We start from the raw sequence: 21,798 nt of genomic DNA, 5'->3' as shown, positions 1-21,798 counted from the left end.
CAGGAGGAAGTGCTCTATCCCTAGGTGTAGATCCAGTGTGTTCTGAGAGGAGGTGAGTTTGGGGTCTTCCTACACCAGCGTCTTGGAGCCTCTGACAATGAACTATTTCTGTACTGCAGGTATTAATGTACTTTTCAAGTGATCTTAATGTGTTACCATTTAATGACTGTGCAGTTAAAACAAACACACATGCACACACACACTCATACTGAAGCTGTTGCTACTCACCAGCATCTTGTATATACTGAAATAGACCTGTCCGTAGGTCATCTGAGCTTTGCTCACTTTTAAACGTCAGAGTCTTTTCCATAGGAGATGGCATTTGTGGCACTGCTTCACAAGTTTGTACTTCAAAGTTTTGCTCTTCATTAAGGTATCCACTGAGTAATTCATGTAGAAGAACTAAACAATTCAAATGTTCTTGACCCCAGAAAACCTTTAAAATCATATGAAAAATTTTAGTGGCTTTTAAATACAAATATTTCATGAGGATAATTAGGTACAATCATATTTGAATTACTGCAAGACTGTAATTACATTCAGTTTAATTACTGACAATAACTAAATTATAATTTCTAAGAAGTAATCGACCTGTGGGATAAAATTCTATTACTTGAGTAAATATATAAAAATAAAAAAATCAATTACATCATAGACTGTGTGAATAACAGTCAATTTTAAAAGCTGAACAGTGATGAAATTATGTTGATGTGAAGTAATGTTTATGAATTAACTTAGGTAAGAGGGAAAAGAATACCTATTATGGTCTGAGAGAAGGCAATGAAGATCCTCCAGACCAAAATATTTATAAAATAACAATAATCACCTTGTGGAATAGCTTCCTACATTTTGTCATGGGATTAAATAAACATGTCTTGATTACATGGTTCCTTTCTTTGCACTTTTACTCTTCAGAGAGAAAGAGAGGGAAGATGCTCAATGAACATGAATTTAGAAGGCTCTCAACTTCTGTGTTTAGTGAGAATGTGCCAGCACACAGTTTTCCACAGCCCTTGAGAATCAATTGTACAGTAGCTACAACAGAGTTTCACTAAAAGGCCTTGGTGTTTCCTCTAACAGAGAAAAAGTTCTGCATGGGAAGAATGTTAGTCTCTAACAGAAGTATGACCGGTGGGTATTAATGATTAATGTCAGAAGACTCAAAATTTCAGTAATGCTAAATTTCTCTGAATATATTGGATAAAGGCAATACAATCTTTACGTCTAAGAGAAACAGAAAAGAAAAAAAGGAATATATGGAGGCAGAAAAAAATAACTCTATACTTTGTGGGTAAGTTTTAAACCCTAAGCTTAGATCCTACTCTCTGGAATTAAGGCATCTCAGAAATGAAGGTAAGAGATATGGTACTAAATCTACTTTTATTCTCATTAATCTTATTTTTATTGGATCCTGAAAAAATAGAGATGGGTGAAAAGTCAAGCTGGGGAATGGAACACTGCTCCAGCCTTTAAATTGTCAAGAGACAGTCAGTGACTGAATAATATAGAGATGATATACTTTGTTTTTTCTCTTACTGTTGTTTTTAATGTAGCATTACTTTGCTGCATTGGAAAAATGATAATATGACTAATATTCTTGATAAAACAACACGATACCATATGCTTATTGTTAAATGTATGAAGATTTCTGATAGATGCCAAAAATCTCCAAAGCAATACAAAGCAATAAATTATTAGGATACCCCCACATCTAGCTCTGTGTCAGTAAGAAAATTGGTAAAAAAACTTGACGCAACACAACTTTTAGATGAAAAGAAGAAACTTATATATAACATGTATCCATTATTAAAAAATTAGTTGTTTCCATTTTCTACAACTGTGAATTTCTCAAGTTTTTTGGGTTCATGTCAAATTTGGGGGACATTAAATCATATAAAGAATACAGTCACATCTATCCAAATAGAAAATTATCAAGAAATAAGTTGGATACTCTCACACATTCCATACTTGGGTGTAAATCAAATGCATAAAAGGTTGCAATGTGATCATATGTCAAGTGTGTCTTCAAACATCACAATATCTAAGGAATCTGCCATTAGGAAATTGTTCTTATACATTACTGATGACACTGTGCTTGAGACAGACTGACTGCTTTGTAACTAGAAAAGTCTATACATTAGAAAAGGTTTAATAACCCAGCAATTCCACTCCTAGTCATATATCCAAGAGGAATGAAAACACAGGTCCACATAAAAAACTCGTACACAAATATTCATGGCAGTATTATTCATAATAGCCCAAAGTGGAAAGAACAAAAATGTCCATCAATTGATGAATGGATAAATAAAATGTGGTATAGCCATACAATGGAATATTTAGCCATAAAAAAGAATGAAGTACTGGCACCTGCTAAAACATGGACGAACCTTGAAAACACTATGCTAAGTGAAAGAAGCCAGTCACAAAAGAGGACTTATTGTATGATTCCATTTACATGAAATATCCAGAACAGTCAACTACGTAGAGACAGAAAATAGACTGGAGAGGAGACTAAAGGATAATGGGGAGCAAATGCTAATGGGTACAGGGTTCTGTAGGGGGTGTGTGTGTGTGAAAAATGTTCTAAAATGGATTATAGTGACGATCACATAATTCTGTAAAAACTGAAAAATCATTGAATCATATACTTTAAGTGAATTTTATGGTATATGAATTGCATTTCAATAAAGCTGTTAAAAACAGTTTAATAAGACAGCAATCTGACAATATCCTTTCTTACCACATCATAATTTAAAATTTAGTGAAACAGTTCAAAAAATGAACAAAGGCGAGTTAAAAACTTATGGGAAAAATGCAGCCAATCCCCACAGACCTGTAGCAGACCTCCTCTTAAATCGATGGATATTTTTGGTATGGACTGTTCTGGGCCTGGATTGCCACTGTGTTTACACCATTTAGCTTCCAGATTGGCAGTAGCACAACATGGTCCTAGGAGAATTCGACTTCTTTCTTTGAGACTTGTTTTAAGGAGAAAATCATTTATGCTGAGTAGAAATGATGACCCAAGAATTATGCCTGAGGAAAAAAAAGAAATGGAGAGAGGTACATAACTCCTCCTTGTCAAAAAACTATATTTAGACAAGAACTATCTATACTTTTTAAGAGCATTAGTTTACCCTTTGTCAGAGTCTTTTTCAGTTGGCTTTTCCCCACAGTTTTATGCCATTTCTATAGAATTCTAGATATGAAGCAGGTATACCTCATTCACATTCCTAACAAAGCAATATTTGCCAAAACATTATGACTTTCCATGTGTGAGCATTTTAAGTTTTATGAGTAGAGACATTTTCATTAAATTGTGCAAGTTTTTCAAACAACTACATTAAGAATAAGAACAGCTGCTTCATTTGTCTATTGTTAACATGACGGGAAAGGGAAATTTTCTGTGATTTCTTACAGTAAGAGAGTATAGTATATTACTTTGCTACACGCTCAAGTTTTTGACTGGCTCATGTTAAAATTCAAAACAATCAAAATATATAACATGTGTTTTCTAAAAATTTTAGTTTAATCCAAACTTCACACATCATAACCACTTGAAGTTTACAAAGTCTTAAAAACAGATAGTGGCAGCTTAGATTTATGAGAAAAACTATATGCTATAGTTCAAAGTAAATATACTCATGAAAGGAATACACTTTAAAATGTAGGTTTTCTTTTGAACTTAAACTAGAAGTGCAGATCAAAACCTTTTCATAAAACCAATGGCACACTTTAAGATATTTGGATGCAAAGTTAGAGTGGTGGCTTAATTTTCCCCTAAGGACCTCATATTCCGAATTGTCATTGTGAATATTGAATTTCACCAGACCACGTTTGCAATGCCCATGGCTCATTTTTCTAATGATATTTGACCCTTAAAAGAGATGAAAGATTAAGAAACACCTTAGGCCCACAGTATACATGTTTCAAAGTATAGTACCCACATTGACTTTTCAACTTGGTGAAGACTTGAAAACTTCATATATGTTGTATATTCCTACTGCAGAAATAAGATGCATTACTTCTAATCTTCCACAGTGACATCACACCCCCAAAAGGGTTTGGGCTGACTTTTGTTAAAAATTTTGATGGTGAAAATCAGTTTCTTAAATTTTTTCATCAAATATATTGTAGCACTAAGACTTCCATTTCATTCACACAATTTTCTTGATTCAAGGCTACACTTCACTTAGACTAAAAAAAAAATAAATAAACAGAAAATAGAAGAATAGAAACAGACCCCAAATACCCAAGAATCAAAAATCATCTTTATTAATGGAGTTTAGAACTTAAGTCATAACTTCCTGACTTAGCTGCATTACATTTTCTGAAATATTTACTTCTCAACACTAAACATCTGCTAAATGAAACATGCCAATTCATTATTCAGAAATTTGCCGTAATAGGATTATAAGAGTATAGGATTAACCCAGTACAATCATCCAGCAAATTAGCATTAAGGGAATGTCAGGATTGCATCACCCTTTAATCTCAAATACATGCATCTTCATACTACCCTATAACAAAATACTCAATTATCTGGTGGTAATTTTAATATGAACATCCTATTGGTCACTAATACACAGTGTTTAATACCAAAGGCCTCCTAGGTTGCTTATCTTATTTAATGTTTACCATTATCTTGTCAGGCACCCAGATTGAAAAATCTTGAGGCTCTCTTTAGGGGCTCTTACTTTCTTGGATATATTTACAAGATTTATCAATTTCTCTATCATTCTACCCAACTCCATTATTTTATTTTTTTTTTTTGGAATTTTTTTTTTTTCCTTTTTCTCCCCAAAGCCCCCCGGTACATAGTTGTGTCTTCTTCGTTGTGGGTCCTTTCTAGTTGTGGCATGTGGGACGCTGCCTCAGCGTGGTTTGATGAGCAGTGCCATGTCCGTGCCCAGGATTCGAACCAACGAAACACTGGGCCGCCTGCAGCGGAGCGCGCGAACTTAACCACTTGGCCACGGGGCCAGCCCCCAACTCCATTATTTTAAAACATCAAAGAAGAGAGACCTTAGTAATCTAAGTGATTGAAAGGAAAGACCACATCATCTTCAAGCTCCAACAGACTGTGAGCATCCTGGAGGCAAGGACCATCTTCTTCCGTATAGTACTGAGCACAATAGTAGCTATTCAGGACATATCTCACTGAACTGAATCAACAATTTAGAATCTGATCCTATTTTCAGCTGTCTCAATATATTTCTAGATAGCTAAAAAAGTGCTTAAGTCTTTGCCATTCTTCATTTTGCATCACTATGTCACAGAATAATAAGGCTGGATAGAAGAGACCTTAGAAGCCATCCCAAGTCCCCTTCCTCTAAAAAGTCACACAAAAACCTTTTTATTTTGAAATAACACTAGACCTACCTAAAAGTTGCAAAAATATACAGAGTTCTCATATACCCTTCAGCTATGTAACCATAGTACAAATATTGAAATCAGGAAATTCACATTGATATAATACTATTAAGTAATCTACTGATCTTATTTGTCATTTTCTCCACTGAGGTTCTTTTTCTGGTCGAGGAGCCAACCTAGAATCCCCACTGAATTTAGTTATCAAGTCTCCTTAGTCTTCTATAATCTGTGACAGACTCTCCAGCTTTGTCTTTCATGACCCTCATACTCTCGAATAGTCCAGGTCAATTATTTTGCAGCATGTCTCTAAATTTGGGTTTATCTGATGTTTTCTCATTAGAATGAGGTTATGCATTTTTGGCAAGAGTATCAGAGAAGTGATGCCCTTCTCAATGCATTATATCAGAGTAAGAGATATGCATGTTTTATTATCGGCAATATTAACTCTGATGGCACGGCTAAAGTTATGTCTGCCAGGTTTCACCACTGTAAAGTTATTTTTCCGTTTGTAAATATCTTGTGGGGAGATATTTGGAGACCATGCAAGTATCCTCTGTACATCAAACTTTTACCCACTAATGTTAGCACCCATCAATGGTTGTTGCCTACAACGATTATTAGTGTGGTGTGTGATAATGCTGATTTCCTATTTCTCACGTTCTTCTACATCTATTAATTAGTATTCTATGGTACATTAAAAATCATGAATTCATACTGATGCTTCTGGTTCTAATCCAACACCACAGGGTGGTTTCCAGCTTTCTGCCTTTCCTTATTTGTAATCTCTTCCTACCTTACCAAGTACCCCTTCTGATGTGTTGATTTCTAATCATCCCTAAAACATCACTTTGAAGCAAATGGTAAAAATTAAAGCAAAATAACTAAGACAGACATAAAGGACAACTTTATGGAAGCAAATGTAATTATCTATCAAAGAAAAGACTATCAAAAGAAAGGGCTGACTCACTAGAAGTCTCGTTAAGGATGCGTTTGACAACATTTTGTCTGGAGCATAGAGATGAATGAGATTACCTTTCTCACTCTACAGCAGCTTTCATTTATACAAAGAAATTTGTAAGCATATGATAAAATCTTCTTTGTAGAAGTAATTTAATACATACAGAATTTGGATCTTACTAGATATTTCTACTATGCAGGAACTACTTCAAAATACTGATATTGTACTGTCTAAATTAGTTTCTGAAGTTTTGCCTAAAAAAGACTAGTACTGGAATGGCAAAATTTGCATCATTATACTTTATGAATATTCCTCAGAAAGTGCCCATCTCTTCTCAAAGAATAATTTAACTAGGGTTGATGGGAGGATCTTCTTAAACTCCCAAAAGTTATATAATTAGAAGCATTTATTGACTGGGGTGAGGAGGGATGTAAGAAAAAAATTCTAGACTTGAATTATTACAAAAACAAATATAGAAATGTTGATAGCTTTTGTGTCACTGTATACACTGTTTAACACATGGACATTTCCCTCCTGTCATACAAATCCTATTCTATTCTTTTCTTTTTTTTTTTGAAGATTAGCCCTGAGCTAACATCCGCCACCAATCCTCCTCTTTTTGCCGAGGAAGACTGGCCCTGAACTAACATCCATGCCCATCTTACTCTACTTTATATGTGGGACATCTGCTACAGCATGGCTTGAGAAGTGGTGCACAAGTCTGCATCCAGGATCTGAACCTGTGAACCCTGGGCAGGCTGGCTTCCAAATCCTAATCTTTTTTCCTTGGGTAGAGAGAATAGGATACCTCAAATTCTTGGGAGAGTAAAGATAAAGGTGGGGACTGAAAGCTCCAGAAAATGGCCTAGAATTAGGAAACCAATGGTCAGGCCAACATTTGGGGGCCTGGAACAAGAAGAAGAAAGAAAGTGGGTCAGACTCAGGTGAGCACTGGGAGGGCAGGAGGAGGCACAATGTACCTGAGATACAAAGAGCTTGCACTTGCAGCAGGCACTGACCCAACTATGGCTATCTTCCAGCAACAGCAGAATCTAAAAGACTGGTTTTCCAGTAAATAGACTAGTAAGGCTGAGAACTTGCCATACTTCCCAGATTTTCATGTTTGATACTCTCTGGAGTTTGATTTGGCTTAGGAATGAGCACGAGATCCAATGAAAGCCAGTGAGGTACAATAATGCTTTGGGAAAGTGACTTTTCCTCTTGCTCCCTGGTTTTGAAGTTAAGAAAATGAAGGTACTAGAGCTGCTTGCAGCTACCCTGAAGAGCCTGAGGCTCAAGCTGTGTAATACAGAAGGAAGATCTAATGGATTCTGCCATGGCTAAGGACAGCACTGGTCCCAAGCTTTTCACTTACATGAGTTAAATCAGTGTAGGTTGGATTTTCTACCATTTATGATCCAAAGCATCCCAATTAATATACATTCTCTAACTAAAGGGATTTCCAAGGGCAATCCTCAGTCTTCTATCTACAACCCCCACCCTCCAATCTCTTATCTCTGTGAACTTCTCTACTTTCACTGCTTCAAGGGTAATTTTTTTATGACAGTATCCATAAGCACACCTAATTTCTTAACCAAGTGCCACTCCCACGCCTCTGTCTATAAGGAAATCTGGATATCTTGGATCACCTCCAGCTTAATATTTATGCATGCATGTATTCATTATTTGACCAACATTTACTGGTTATCTATCATATACTAGGAACAAAAAGGTAAAGTGAATAATACGTAATTTTCTTTCACATCAGATTTTTCCCTGGCAACCGTTAGCCTCAAGTTATAAGATCTCAGTAAATACTAGGGGAAAAGAAAAGACAACCAACAACATTTATAATATTAACTCTGTTAAGCAAGTGAGCTGTTGAAAAACATGAACACTTCCCTGTTACCATACAAATCCTATTCTTTTTTTTTTTATTCACTTTATGTGCTGTCATTTGTTTCACTCTAATCAAGTATTTAATTGAGCACCTATGTGTAAGTCACCTTTCATTTTTTCTTTTCTTTCCCCTTTCATTCTTTTTCCCAATAGCCTACCCCTCACTCTAGTCTTACCTTTTCTAATCCTTTTACAGTTTGTACTTGCCTATAACTTAGGTCTACCAGCATTGATCATGGGCTAGTTTAAACACATAGGTGGCATTGAGAAATTAAGATGCTACCAGTTGGCAGTGAGGAGAAAGGAACAGGCACTGCCTGTAGGCATTAAGGAAACACATGACCTATAGAGATAAATGTGCCCTGCCTGGTCTCTTTTGTTCCCTTTCTTTCCTTTTGTGCCATACACCTACAAGGAAATTAGGGGTGGTTCATTTTTGAGACTTACACAAATAACTGAACTCATCCCCTAGTGCCTACCTGCCCACTACAGTTGCTACACACACCAGTCTGCTGTGGCTTTGCTCCTCAATGAGGGGATCCAGATATCTGTGGCACCAAAGTAAGGATCACTCCCAAGTAACAGGTTTTAAGTTTGAAATAGAGTATCCATTTCCTTTTGAACATTTCCTACTACATTTTTAAAAAGCTACAACAAAATAATAGAAAAACATGTTAGTTCAAATGGTTTTAATCTTGGTGTAAATGACCAGCAATAAGAGATTATGGTGGTCACTTAATAATAAAGGGTAGTGATGAATTTCACAAAGGGTCATTTACAAATGATAAACCAAACTTTACACTTTTACCAAAAAATATGAAAATAATCCCTGGGACTCATGACAGGGTTATTAATTCTCCTTTCCCCTTTCTTTCACTCTGTGAGAAGCTGGCCTATGGGACATCATCCCCTCCTTTTAGTTTTTTTCGTGAGGAAACATACTAAATATCTTCCTTGGGATAAAATGAATCTTACCTTTATATATCACCACACACATAAACCCAGGGCCACAGAGAATACTCAGAGTTCATGTAAGCTGGATACTTATACATTCAAAATCCAGTATAAATGGCAATAGAAAACGAGTTAAGACTTGTGTTCTTCTTCTTCCTAATGGACTAATGCACTGTTGGACAAAAGTACTACAAATGAAAATTATAAAGAGCTATCTTCTTAGCACTGGAACATTGGAAAAGGTTGAATAATTTTGTGAAGTTTTATCTCTATGTGTGTATATGCATTGCAAATATGACAAAATGTTTACATTTGTTCTAGCTGGTGAGAATACAGGCATTTGATATGTTATCCTTTACATTTTCTTTACTTTTAATTTTTCCCCTAAATTTCCAAAAATAAGAAGGAGAGAAGAAAGAAAAAAATTCAAGAAATATGCTGTGAAAGTGTAAGATTTAAATGTTCACTTAAACTTTAAAAGTATGAATATGTATTATTAAAGTTATTTACTCAATCACTCATCAGGTTACTTTTTAAAAACTTTAATTTTGAAATAATTTTAGGCTTTCAGCAAAGTTGATATCCTCACCCATCTTCCCTTAATGTTAACAACTTACATAAACTATAGTATGATTCCCAAAAGCCAATAAATTAACATTGATATACTACTACTAATTTATAGACTTTATTTGAATTTCACCAATTTCTCTCCTCATGTCCTTTTCCAGTTCCAGGATCTAATCCAGGACTCCACATTGAATTTAGTGATTGTGTGATCAGGTCATTTTGACCAAGTATATAAACTGTTCTCTCTACCTCCTTCCATTCAACACACTGCTTTTCTGTGGATTTTTCCACTGGCCTCTTTCAAAAATCTGTGTTTATATTTTTAACTTCAGCTTTAGCAAACTAATGGCAGATATTTAATTAAACTAAATGAGGTGTAGCAACATTGAGAAGCAATTTCAGAGACAACTAGGTGATACACAGAAAAAATCTTGCTTTGCATACTGACGTAATTTTCAGTGAGTGTAAAAATTTATATCAAGGAATAAATAGTTTCATGACCATTAAAGTACTCTTACAGAAGACTAATAAATGCAAACCACTTGTTTTGGAGAATATTTACAAAATGCTGCCAGTCCTACATCATCAGTTTCTACTAGACCCTTAGTAAAGCTCCTACTCTCTGCATGCTGACTGTGCAAAATGCAATCTAAATCATGCTTCTGTATGTCATTAGAAAGAGTACTCAATGATGACATATGCTAGCAAAGCACATCCAGGTATTTTCTTATCCAGCTGGAAACAATCTAAGACTACTAGAAAATCAGCAAGCATGTGTTAGATACATTCACAAGTCAATTTGCCTAACAGTGAAACATCAAGATGCCTCAAAAAGTGAGGAAGAAAAAATTTTTATAAGTATGATCCATAAAGAGATGACCAGAAATATTTCCATTTCTAGTTCCTTCAATTAATTATGTTGAAGCACATAAAAATGGCACTTGGATATTTTAACCATGAAAAAAAACTTATCTTTCTCTCCTTGATCAGAATACGTCAGTTGATCAGATCCTATTTACACTCTATTTTGTAATAAGCCTATATAGTTGTATCTATTCCTACAGTAAAGTAAAATATAGGACAAGATTAACATATGGAACAAACCATAACAAAACTATCAGAGAACAACATGGATATCGATGTTTAAGCTGAAAGGGAGGCCAGCGCTCCCCAACAAATTTACTGAAAAGTCTAGCTGTCAAATGAGAGCCCAGTTGGGTGATCCACCTGCTAACACGTGTCCCTTCTCTAAAGCACCTAATGATTTCTCATAGGTGAGATTTCCAGTCTCCAGGAACTCTTATCCACTTCTCAAGGTGAGACCCATAGTCCAATCCAAACCTCTTCTTTTGGACATAAGAAAATGAGAAGTATCAGGAATAGGATTTTTTTTTCTTTCACAGAAAGAAAGGGAGAATTACTCATGAAAGATGAAAATGGCTACTGAGTTGGCTATTTATACTTATACTTGGCCCTTGTCTGGGAAGGGTATTTTTTAAGAAGAGTTTTAAAACTCTTGGATCCTAGAAAAACTAAACTAAAAATACCAAACAGTGACTGAGGATATGCTTTGCCTCTTTCTTCCCCTCCAATATGCCACCGTACTTACTGTTATTACAGTTGTGTCAGTTTATTGGAAAAATAAAACTTGATTGGCTCTTGCGGCTATGTTTAAATAAAAAAATCAGACTGGCAGATCTGACTGCGCATATTGGAAAGTGTATCACAACCTTCCTACAGAGGAAAGAACAACAGTAAATACATACTTCAAAAGTTTCTTAGATGGATACAGTAGCTGCTTAATTTAATTACACGAGGAAACTGCAGATAAATCTATCCTTATTTTAAGTCACATGGATAGAAGAATTGGTATAAACTTAAACAATGATGAAAGCAAAATGACTTGCTAACAAGTAATTTACTGCAATGGCTTAGAAACAAGTCTTGATCTACTCAATCCAGGGTTTTTGTTTTTAAAGGAAGATTAGCCCTGAGCTAACATCTGCTGCCAACCCTCCTCTTTTTGCTGAGGAAGACTGGCCCTGAGCTAACATCCGTGCCCATCTTCCTCTACTTTATACGTGGGACGCCTACCACAGCATGGCCCGCCAAGTGGTGTCATGTCCGCATCCGAAGCGGCGAACCCCAGGCCACCGAAGCGGAATGTGAGAACTTAATTGCTGTGCCACCAGGCCGGCCCAATCCAGGATTTTTAAGATTGGTATAACAGAAAGACCAGAAGCCAGAAGATATGTGGTATAGTCCCCTCCCTATCCTTGCTCAGAATATCTCTGGGCAAAAGCACTTAATCTCTCCACCCTTAACTCAATCAGGGAGTTGGGACTAGCTCAGAGGGCCTCAACCCAGGGTTCTTTGACACGTAGGGAGTCCCACATAGTAATAATGTTCCAGGAGGCATTTTCAGTATTTCAAAGAGCCAGAAAGAAATCATGAATTTGTCTGAGACAGGGCTGGGGAGGCATACTAAAGCTTTTATTTGGGGTTATAGTCATATTAAGTTGTGTAGTCATATTAGCTATCTAATCCTAAATGCAGTGTGTTTGGATCATGAGGTCCATGAGAGAAAAGGATAAAAAATGTTCTTGATAAAGAAAAGCATGATCCTTAAGACAGTTTTCAGCTCTAAAACTTAGTGATCTATAACCTCAGTCTCATAGGGTATGACTGAGTTGGGAGAGGAAGAGGGAGGAAGATATAAAAAGACCAATATTTACTGAGGAATTTAATACATAAATTTGTGCCATGGAATGTGTAGGGTACTCTGCATATATTATCTCACCTAATCCTCTCAACAGCCCTGAGAATTAAGTATTTTTGCCTTCATTTTGGAAATGAGTTATGTGGTAACTTTTACCACAATCAACTGCCAGTAAGTAGCTGGGCTGGGATTCAGATTCTGTCTGCCTCCTTCCAGCACCAATGCTTTAGAAAAACTATTGCTATTAGTTAGTTCTTAGTAATTTCATTTTTCCAATTGGTGACAGAGTTGTGAATAAATGCTTTTTCCTGTCCCCAGCTGTCTTGCACAGCCTCAGTATGTTATGCCAACATAGCCTTCAGGTCCAGGGGCCCAGCCAGAGAGGAAAAGAACATCTAAGATGTGTCTTCAGTCACTCATCACTGACAGGGTTGCTTTGCCAGAAACTTTCCTAGCAAATAGCCTCTGGCTGATATGGATGAGAGGGCAATTTGCTGTGATCACAGGCAAAACTAAATGCTGTCATAAATTAAGTAAAGTGGGGAACAGAGATCTACTTCTAACCTTCTCTTTTTCTGCAGTCCCAGTGCTGGGGGCTACAACAATTCTTGTCCACTTTCCCTAATACTAACCTATAAGGTGCTATCATCAGGATACAGAGGAGAAACTATTAAGAAAAAGACCTCTAGTATTTAATTACTAGGACTGGAAACTTTCTTCTCCAATGGCACTTTGCACAGTGAGGTATCTTCATGTTAACTGATAGCATTTTTGTTGTCTCAAAGGTCTTTTCCTCTCCTGCCCAAGGAACACTCTGTTTTAATATGTGTATATGTGAAATTTTTATCAGTTGTCCTTTTTCTCCCCTGAATGTATCTGAAACTAGAGAAATGGTTCTTTACCATACCTTTGTTAAAACTAGGAGAAGAAATAAAAAGAACTGACTTTTTTCTAGTACGTAAGACACACAAAGTCCAGTGCAATGATACACAATTCTAAAATATATAACCCAAGGCCAAAAGTTTTCTAGTAGTTTAGATTAAGTTTGGAATTTGGTAACTAAAAACAATATGGAGAAACAGACTAATTTAGATAAAGACAAGATCTGAAGGCAGATATACTTGGAAGAGCATAATAACTGTAGTGGATTTCTCATTAGAAGGGAACAGAGCCTTATGAAGACTTCAAATTCCCCAGGAGAACCATATTTACACAATTAACAATTCTTTTGTTGAAAACAAGCTTTCATTATTGCATGTGGACACACGTGGGCTGTGTAAAAATATAAGAGATGAGTAACACACGTAAACAGAAAGTAATGATCTTAAACAGGCCAAATCCTTGAACTCGTCATTAATAAATGTCTCTCCTGTATTCAGCTACCCGGGCTGCTGGGAGCCTGTTTTCTTCAAGTACTTCAAACACTGAAATCCAGGAACATTTATTATTTTAATCCATCACAGGCAGTGCTTGATTTAACTTTATTGGTTGTGGTGGTGGTAGTAGTTATAAGTGGGGGTACAGCAATGTTCTTTTACACATCATTTCAAAAGGGCTTAATTATATTTTATAGTGTGGGCCAGGAATTCTGCTTGTTTTTTGTCTAACAAGGTTCAAATGGAGTTCAGGTCAGTGATGAATCAGAAGAAAAAGTCAGAGATGGTTATCTCTCTGAGATGAGCTCATCTCCCTCTACGAAAGGCTGGGCAGGTACACCATGTTCACTACACCACAGCGCAGGAGAGCGCTCTCACAGCCTAAGGTGGTTGATTTTTAGATGATTTTTACTTTTCATGCAGCCTAGACATTAACACATCTGAAATTCAACCTAGTGGTTATCTTCTAAATTTCCGAAATTACCATCTTACGTATTTTAAAGGCTTCCCATTGGAATCCAAAACAGCTATAGTAACTACACAGCACTGAAACAAAAAATGTACATGAAGAACAATAATCACATAACAGACATTTAAAAAATTGCATAAACCCTTTATCTCAGAAAAATTTAAATATCCCAAATGCAAGATGTAGAAAACTGAATTAACATAATTTAGTTAAATGAAAGAATAAGTGACTACGTAAACATGGTGTGAGCACATATTTCTACCAGTGGGGTTTTTTTAAACCTTCATAATATTTTACCTCTGTTTTTGAGGATGTGAAAAAAGATCATTTCTAAGATATTAGTATTAATATTGCTTATTATTGTCCTAACTTCTATCTAATCATGTATTCAATAACAATCACAGCAAAAAGAATAAAACTTATATGTTGGAATTTCTTCTTCACTGCATACGATTTCTAAGAAGAATAATACAGCAGAATTACTCCCCAAGTGAGTACCTTAAACATTTATGGGATTTATTTCCAACTATAATAGAGAAATAACACGGGACATTATTTTGAAAAAAAAAGTTAGTAGAATTTTACTTTTTCTACTTATTTCCCATTCAATTTTTAGAACTTCCTATTCCACTTTTTTTTTAATACCTCAATAGTCCACCAGATAGAAAAATATCACTGTTGAAAAACATCAAGTGATCTACGGGCAATTTAAGAGTGAAAAAAGAAGGGCATGCCAGTTCATCAGTAGCAACTTTGGACCTTGTTATAAAGTAATAGGAGGGAATCTGACCAGGATTAATAGTGGTACTCAGTTCTGGGATGAGGGGTGTCATGTTTCACGGACTCTAGGCCATCTGTTCTGCCTGCCTACATTTTACTTCTGCAAAACTATAAACCCACCTCTACCTCTGGGACTACAGAAAGGCATTAGAATTCCTCTGCTTTTCATTATCACAAGATTCAGTAACTCATTTCATTGTCAAGATAATCGCCTTTTACTCTTTCTTTTGCGCTTGCAGGGTATGCCAAAATGACAAATAAAATCCCAGATGTTACACACCCAATGAGGTCTCCACCTTTCCTTGAGTGTTGGGTTTAAGCTACTTGGGACACAGTGTCAAAAATGACAAGACCCTAAGGCCCACACCCAATATTCATTAAGGTTTGTTAGTGATTTGTATAGCTGTCTACAAGCTGTACTTCCACTTCAATCCTCAGTGGCTGCTTAAAAGTTAAAGTTTGTCCTCTGGCTTTAACTGTCAAAGAATTCATTTCCTATTGTTCAGGCATTGGAAAGAGACCCTATTTCTTCTAAAAGTAACAGAAGTCTTTGGGGTGTTGTAAATGGCTTGTTATTGCAACATATTATTTTAGGTAGTCATATCTAATTTAATGTTTTATTTCCCCTTAGGCTTACTTGCATTTCTGCAGCATCCAACAGCTATGACAACGCCTTAAGAAATTTTTCTCAGGAGATCCAGTTAACTATGGAATGAAAAGCTGGAGCTCCACTTTGTATCAATTAACGACCTGGTTTCACTTTCCAGTACATGAAAAGGAACTTTAGGTTCTTTACATTTTATTGGTCCTGAATTTGGTGTACATGAGAAGAGGCATTTGTATATGTGAAAAATAATGTGGTTATGCCTTCTTGCTCTCTACTTTTGTTTATACACAAAGATAAGTACATCTGGATCACAGAGGCTTGGGTAGTGAAAGTTATTTAAACCACAGCTCTCTGACTAGAAGGAGTTCAACTTATTGTTTTCTGCATGGATGAAAAGTCCCCTAAGTCCCTATAAAAAGGGAATCCTTGCAACTTTTTCCCAATTCTGATTAACATGCCAGTCAAGATGGCCTCACTTAGGCTCTTCCTCCAACCCTCTGTGACACCTAACTTGCTCATATCCCATTTCCCTTTTCCTTTTCCACATAGAGGTGCTAATCTAAGTGCCCCTGAGAAACAGCACAGCAGCCTAAAGTACACCTATTTCACAGCCTAAATTGTGTACCCTTGTTTGCCGAAATCTAAGGAGTGCCGCCCTGATAGAGCCATAATTTACTCTGACAAGGGGAGCTAAAGTCTGCAGCTCACTCCCCACCCTGCCTGTGGAAAGTGCTACACTGCTAGTTCAGAATTTATAGCTACACACTTATGGTTTCTCCAACGACATACTTCAAACAGCAAAAAAGATTGTGTTGCATGTGTATGTGGGGGTGAAGGGGTTATTTTTAAAAAGAACATACTACAGAAAGGGACGGATTTAATGGATAGCAAAAGAAATATTATCTGCCTTAAAATGTTTCAGAAAATAAGATATAATTTCTAAATGAGATTAATTTTGTTATTAAAAGCACAATCATAAGGTTTCTTGCAATATTATGCCAACTTTAAAAATATAAGCATTGCTGTCTACTAAAATCAGAACTTTAGAACCATTTTACCAAAGACATATGGGAGAATGTAAGTATTCTAGCAGAAATACAAGTTGGGTTATTATAAGTCACTGTTATACTAGCATCTGCAGAGTGGAATTAAATAAAAAACCACGTCCCTTGAAACTCTCATAGTTTAGGGTCGCAGAATAGTACAGGAAGCTAAGAAGAACTTGTAGACTCTTTCTTTAAGTAAAAAATATTTAACCATTTTGTTTCAAATGATGAAAACATTTCCACAATAATCTGTTTATATTTAGCTGTAAAAACCAGTAAATAAATATGAAAGCATTTCAGATTTAAATGTATTGACAATGTCTTAGGAAGAAAATTAACTTTCTCCTTTTACTCTTTTATTATTCCCTTTTCCCATACACTTCTCGTAAGCTAATGACAGTTTAGATAATAAAAAATATACTCATTAGGCGAACTCAAATATTTTTTGTACCTTTCGGAACTGAGGAAACATGCCTACAACACATTCCCAATTGTGTTTCTCTAAATATTACTTAGAACATAGATTCTTCTAGCATTACAAATCTATTTCAGCTCCTAAATTAAAACTCATCTGGAAAGGGCCATTTTACCCTGTTTATATAACATTGTCACATAAAGAGTGTTAAAAAAAATATTTCACTAAAAATAGCTTGCGTAAGTTAGGGATTAGAGTAGTTTCTGCTGCTATAATTGTGCCTTTGTAGTTTTTTCCATGATGTTTTTGCACAGTGTTTTGGACTGTGTTTATTAAAGTCAGCACATCAAAAAGGATCAAAGAGAAAGTAAGTGAGAACCAAAGAAACCCCAAGTGTGTTGTCTCATTGGGGAGTTATGCAGATTCGCATAAACAAGTGCAAATTGTTGAGGTTTTAATGAAAATTTTCTACAATTATTTTATCTTGAGTCATTCTATACAACAACATCTGTACAGCAGATGGCTATACTGTACCAAGGCAATGCTCCTTTTTCTTTCTCTGTTTAATAGTACATCTGAGATGACTACTTTTGTCACTGTGCTCAATTTGGTTCAGCAAATAATCTGAAAAGTGCAGCTGCTGCAGATGGTCACAATAGTTATATAAACTGTAAAATCAAAGACACAGTTAAGTATTTCTGTATTAGATTCAAACGGTAAAAATCTGACATTAGGTCCGTTGAGCTCAAAGATATACTATAAAATTTTTGGTTGAATCCAGAATGTTGCCACTTGAAAGACACAAAAAGAAATATGACTACTGGTAGGAGGTTTCTTTGCAGGGGGTGGAAATACTTTTTACCAGTTACCAAAAACACACCTTGAACATACATTTGCATATACTTCATCTAAGTTGCAAAGCATACATTTTTAAGATTCAACTGTACAATGAAATTAATGCTCAAAGCTTAAATTATATTTTACTTTTACAAAGTTTTGCTTAGTTAAAATTTATTTTTGAAAATTATGTAGTAATCTCTCAATTACAATTTCTTAGAAATCAGCCTTCAGCAATAACTAGAACTTAACACAATCTTATTTCACTTAATTATAATTTTTTATTATTATTTTGCTGACTTTATCTTCTTAAACTGAGCAATGTAGAAATGTAGAGAAAACAGATTTGGTGTTCACCATGCTCTCATAATAAAATTGTTCCTATTAAATGGCTAATTTCAACTTGATTTGTTGACACAACCATTTTAGAATGTTTGCTGGACCCTACGCATTTGAGTTGTATAAAGTATATCTTAGTCAAAGCTATAGTTTCTATTTCTGTGTTTAACTAGATTTAAGAGCATAATTGTAAAAGGACTAAGACCAAGAAGTTTTTCTAGCACGAACAGAAAAAAAAGTTACAAAAACAGAATAAGTCTACTACCATGTATAGCTCAGTGAGAGGATTTTAATTATATTTTAGAGATGTTTAATGAGGACAGACACCATTAAAAGTGGATAAAATATGAGTGGTAAATGAATAAAACAAGAAATGAGGATGAAAAAAGAAAAGGGCCTAGAATTGAGTACAGTACACTTAAATCCTTTCATTCTGTTTAACCTTTTCCTGCTATGATTAAGATACAACTAGAAAGGCATGGGAACCGGCCCAGTGTTGTCTGGGTAGCAATTTATTTGTGGATAAATCAGACATTGTAGCCTCCAGTGTTTTACAGGCTTTCATGTCCCACGGACCTTACATTTTTCATTTCTAACTTTTAAGACAATAAAAAAAAATACAGTGCTTTTAGCTGGCTTGGTCACAAATATTTCTAGTGAGAAAGAAATAGTCTATTTTTTGGCCTAAAATTCATACTTCTTGACTATAAACTTTTTCTTTCTCTCTTAAACTACTGTGACCAAGCTGGCTACTTGGAACAAAGCTACAGTCTCCAGCTGCCACTTAATTACTTTTTAGTAAGCAACTAAGTTGCAATAGTTTCAGGATTTACTTTATCCCCTGTACTACCCACCTCTAGCCCCAATTCTTTCCTGCAAATTAAAGTGGAAAAAAATTTTCCCTTTTGCTTTTACTTTCAAAGTAAAATTTCTGGCATTGTGCCCTGAACTTTTACAGTAGCAGTTTCTGTGATTGAAAATTGTTATTTCCCTCCTGAACCTTGTCTTTTCTCTTCTCCTTCTCATATTCCTTCTGCCTACCCTTTTCGATTCAGTGTGAAAAAGCACGTAACAATTTAGCTATGGTAACAAAGAGGAAAATGAAGATGTCACTGCCTGTTAATTTCTCACCTCTCCACCAATCAACAACATTCAGTTTGGAGGGTCCACACCTCTCCTTGCTAGGCTGGCACAGAAGCACAGCCTTTTCTTGCCAGCTCTTGCTGCCTGATAATCCTCAATGGCATTGTCCTAGAAAAGCTGAACCTTGGCTTTTATTACACTTTGTGCAGCATGCCTGCCACCAGAGCAATTTTTCTTTTTAAAATAATTAGTAACCAGTGACTTAATTTAGTGCATCGGAATCACCTGTAGGGCTTGTTGGACACAGATTTCTGGGCTCCATGCCCAGAGTTTCTGATTCAGTAGGTCAGCGTAGGGTCTGAGAATTTGCATTTCTAACAAGTTCCCAGGTGATGCTGATGTTGTTGGTTCTGAGACCACACTTTGAGAACCATTGCTCTAAAGGTTCACAAAACTTGATACTCCATTGTTTCAGTACAGCAATTTTAGGTGAAAAGAAATTTAGGAATGAACAGTTCTACAGACATTTGTAGGAAGACATTTGAAGAGGTAGATAGAACAGTTTACTTTCAGGCATTAAAATAGGCTCAAAGGACTGTTATAAAATGATCTCTTAAAGTCACAAACCAGAAATGTCCTCATCTCTAATGGCCCTTAAAACTTTTAACCTCTACATAATATAAATCTTCAAAATTACACATTTCCAGTTGTTAACAAGTCATATCGTCATCTCCCTCTCCCCTTTTCTGTGACTTACCAGGTACTTTCTGTGCTGCTTTGACGTTAAGGCTTCCATGGAGGGTTGATAAAGATGCTAACAGGCATGGTTTATTAGGATGAGGGACAGTTTCCATGGAGACCACAATCTGAGTAGTATGGACAGAAATTTTTTGAAAGCAGGAAACAGTTCTCCACACGTTTTCTTGAAATGGAATCTTTTGTGCTCCATCACCATGAACTTTAGGTTTAGACAACTTTCCACGGTAACATTTGGAGGCTGGTAACTCATCCTTATTCAGCATGGTGTATGACAGGGCCGAAGTCTCTTTGTTGTGTACACTTTTTATCTTTTTTAAAAAATGGTTTATCTGATCCAGCTTAGTAAAACTCAGGTTTGCTTTCAAAGGCTTTGATATATCCAAGTTGATGTCTGCTATAGAATTGAAAAAGAGAAGAAAATCATTGAAGCTCTCTTATCGAATATAAGCCTTTACTTCCCTGTCAAGCTCCTATTTAAGTTTCCCAACACCTGTATTATGGACTCATTAGGATGCCAGATGTTGTAATTCTTTTACTCATCACCTAACTATTCTTTCCATGTAAATTACTTGAAGAAATACTTTCCCTTTACTACTTACATGACTTCATTCCCATCTCAATCCATGTGACTGTCAGTTTCTGATAGAGCAAAAGCCACACTTGGACATTTACTTCTGCCCTCCCACCTTGAGGCAAAATCAAATAACCTTTCCAGTTTGTTACTGGAACTGGCTTTCTTTCTTCTAAGGTAAAAGTACTTCCCCTAGTATCTAGCACAGTGTTTGACACAAATATCGGTATTTATAAATATTTGTCCAACCGACTAATTGAAGTAGCCTCCCCTACCACTCTCTGATCAAGTATATGTAGAAAATGTTTTCCCTTTGTGACTTGCTAAAAATCAGAAAGGTCCCTATATCTTTACCTACATTTGCATTGATAAAATTCAAATACCTCATCCAACATAACATGGGTAAAATGAGATTTCTTAAAATCTGCAATGTTCCCTGCTCCCCATATTTTTTAAACAGGAAAAAGTACCCTAACTTAAAGGAATTATTATTTTAAACATCTCATTGACATATTAACTCACATACCATACAATTTACCTATTTGAAGTGTACAATTCAATGGTTTTTAGTATACAAACAAGATTGTGCAATCACCACCAGTATTTAACGCCAGAACATTATTATCACCACAAGAAGAAATCTTACACCACTTAGGGGTCACTCCCCACCCACTTCAGACAACCAGTAATCTAATTTCTGTCTCTATAGATTTGCCTAGTCTGGACATTTCATATAAATGGAATCATAAGATATGTGGCCTTTTGTGTCTGGTTTCTTTGTTAGCATAATAAAAGTTTTTAAGGTTCATTCCTGTTGAAACACGTATCATCAGTACTTCATTCCTTTTTGTCATTGAATACTACTCCATCATATGGATATACCACATTTTGTTTATCCATTATCAGTTTCTAGACATCTGGGTTGTTTCCACTTTTTAGCTATTATGAATGATGCTGCTATGAACATTCATGTGCAGATTTTTATGTGAACATGTTTTCAATTCTCTTAGGTATTTACCTAGCAGTGGGCTTCCGGAGTCACATTT

General features: G+C 35.8%; 1 protein-coding gene across 11 annotated transcripts in view; it reads right to left on the bottom strand.

Annotated features, from left to right (window-relative positions):
• Window positions 1-21,798, bottom strand: part of VPS13B (vacuolar protein sorting 13 homolog B) — a 777,317-nt gene that overhangs the window by 151,444 nt on the left and 604,075 nt on the right. For 8 of the 11 annotated variants that reach the window (XM_070631834.1, XM_070631830.1, XM_070631838.1 and 5 more), the window contains exons 36-38: window positions 20,180-20,575; window positions 2,834-3,036; window positions 229-436 (exon numbers count right to left, since the gene is read on the bottom strand). In XM_070631834.1, the coding sequence (XP_070487935.1) occupies window positions 229-436; window positions 2,834-3,036; window positions 20,180-20,575 (807 nt within the window). Of the gene's footprint in view, window positions 1-228; window positions 437-2,833; window positions 3,037-20,179; window positions 20,576-21,798 lie in introns of those variants that run through there. The other 3 variants (XM_070631835.1, XM_070631832.1, XR_011543459.1) reach the window with 2 other exon arrangements.

The sequence above is a fragment of the Equus przewalskii genome, chromosome 8 (genome assembly GCF_037783145.1).
Source record: "Equus przewalskii isolate Varuska chromosome 8, EquPr2, whole genome shotgun sequence".
Classification (NCBI taxonomy): Eukaryota; Metazoa; Chordata; class Mammalia; order Perissodactyla; family Equidae; genus Equus; species Equus przewalskii.
Note: the sequence above shows the minus strand (reverse complement) of the source record. Positions and strands in the feature narration are given on the sequence as shown.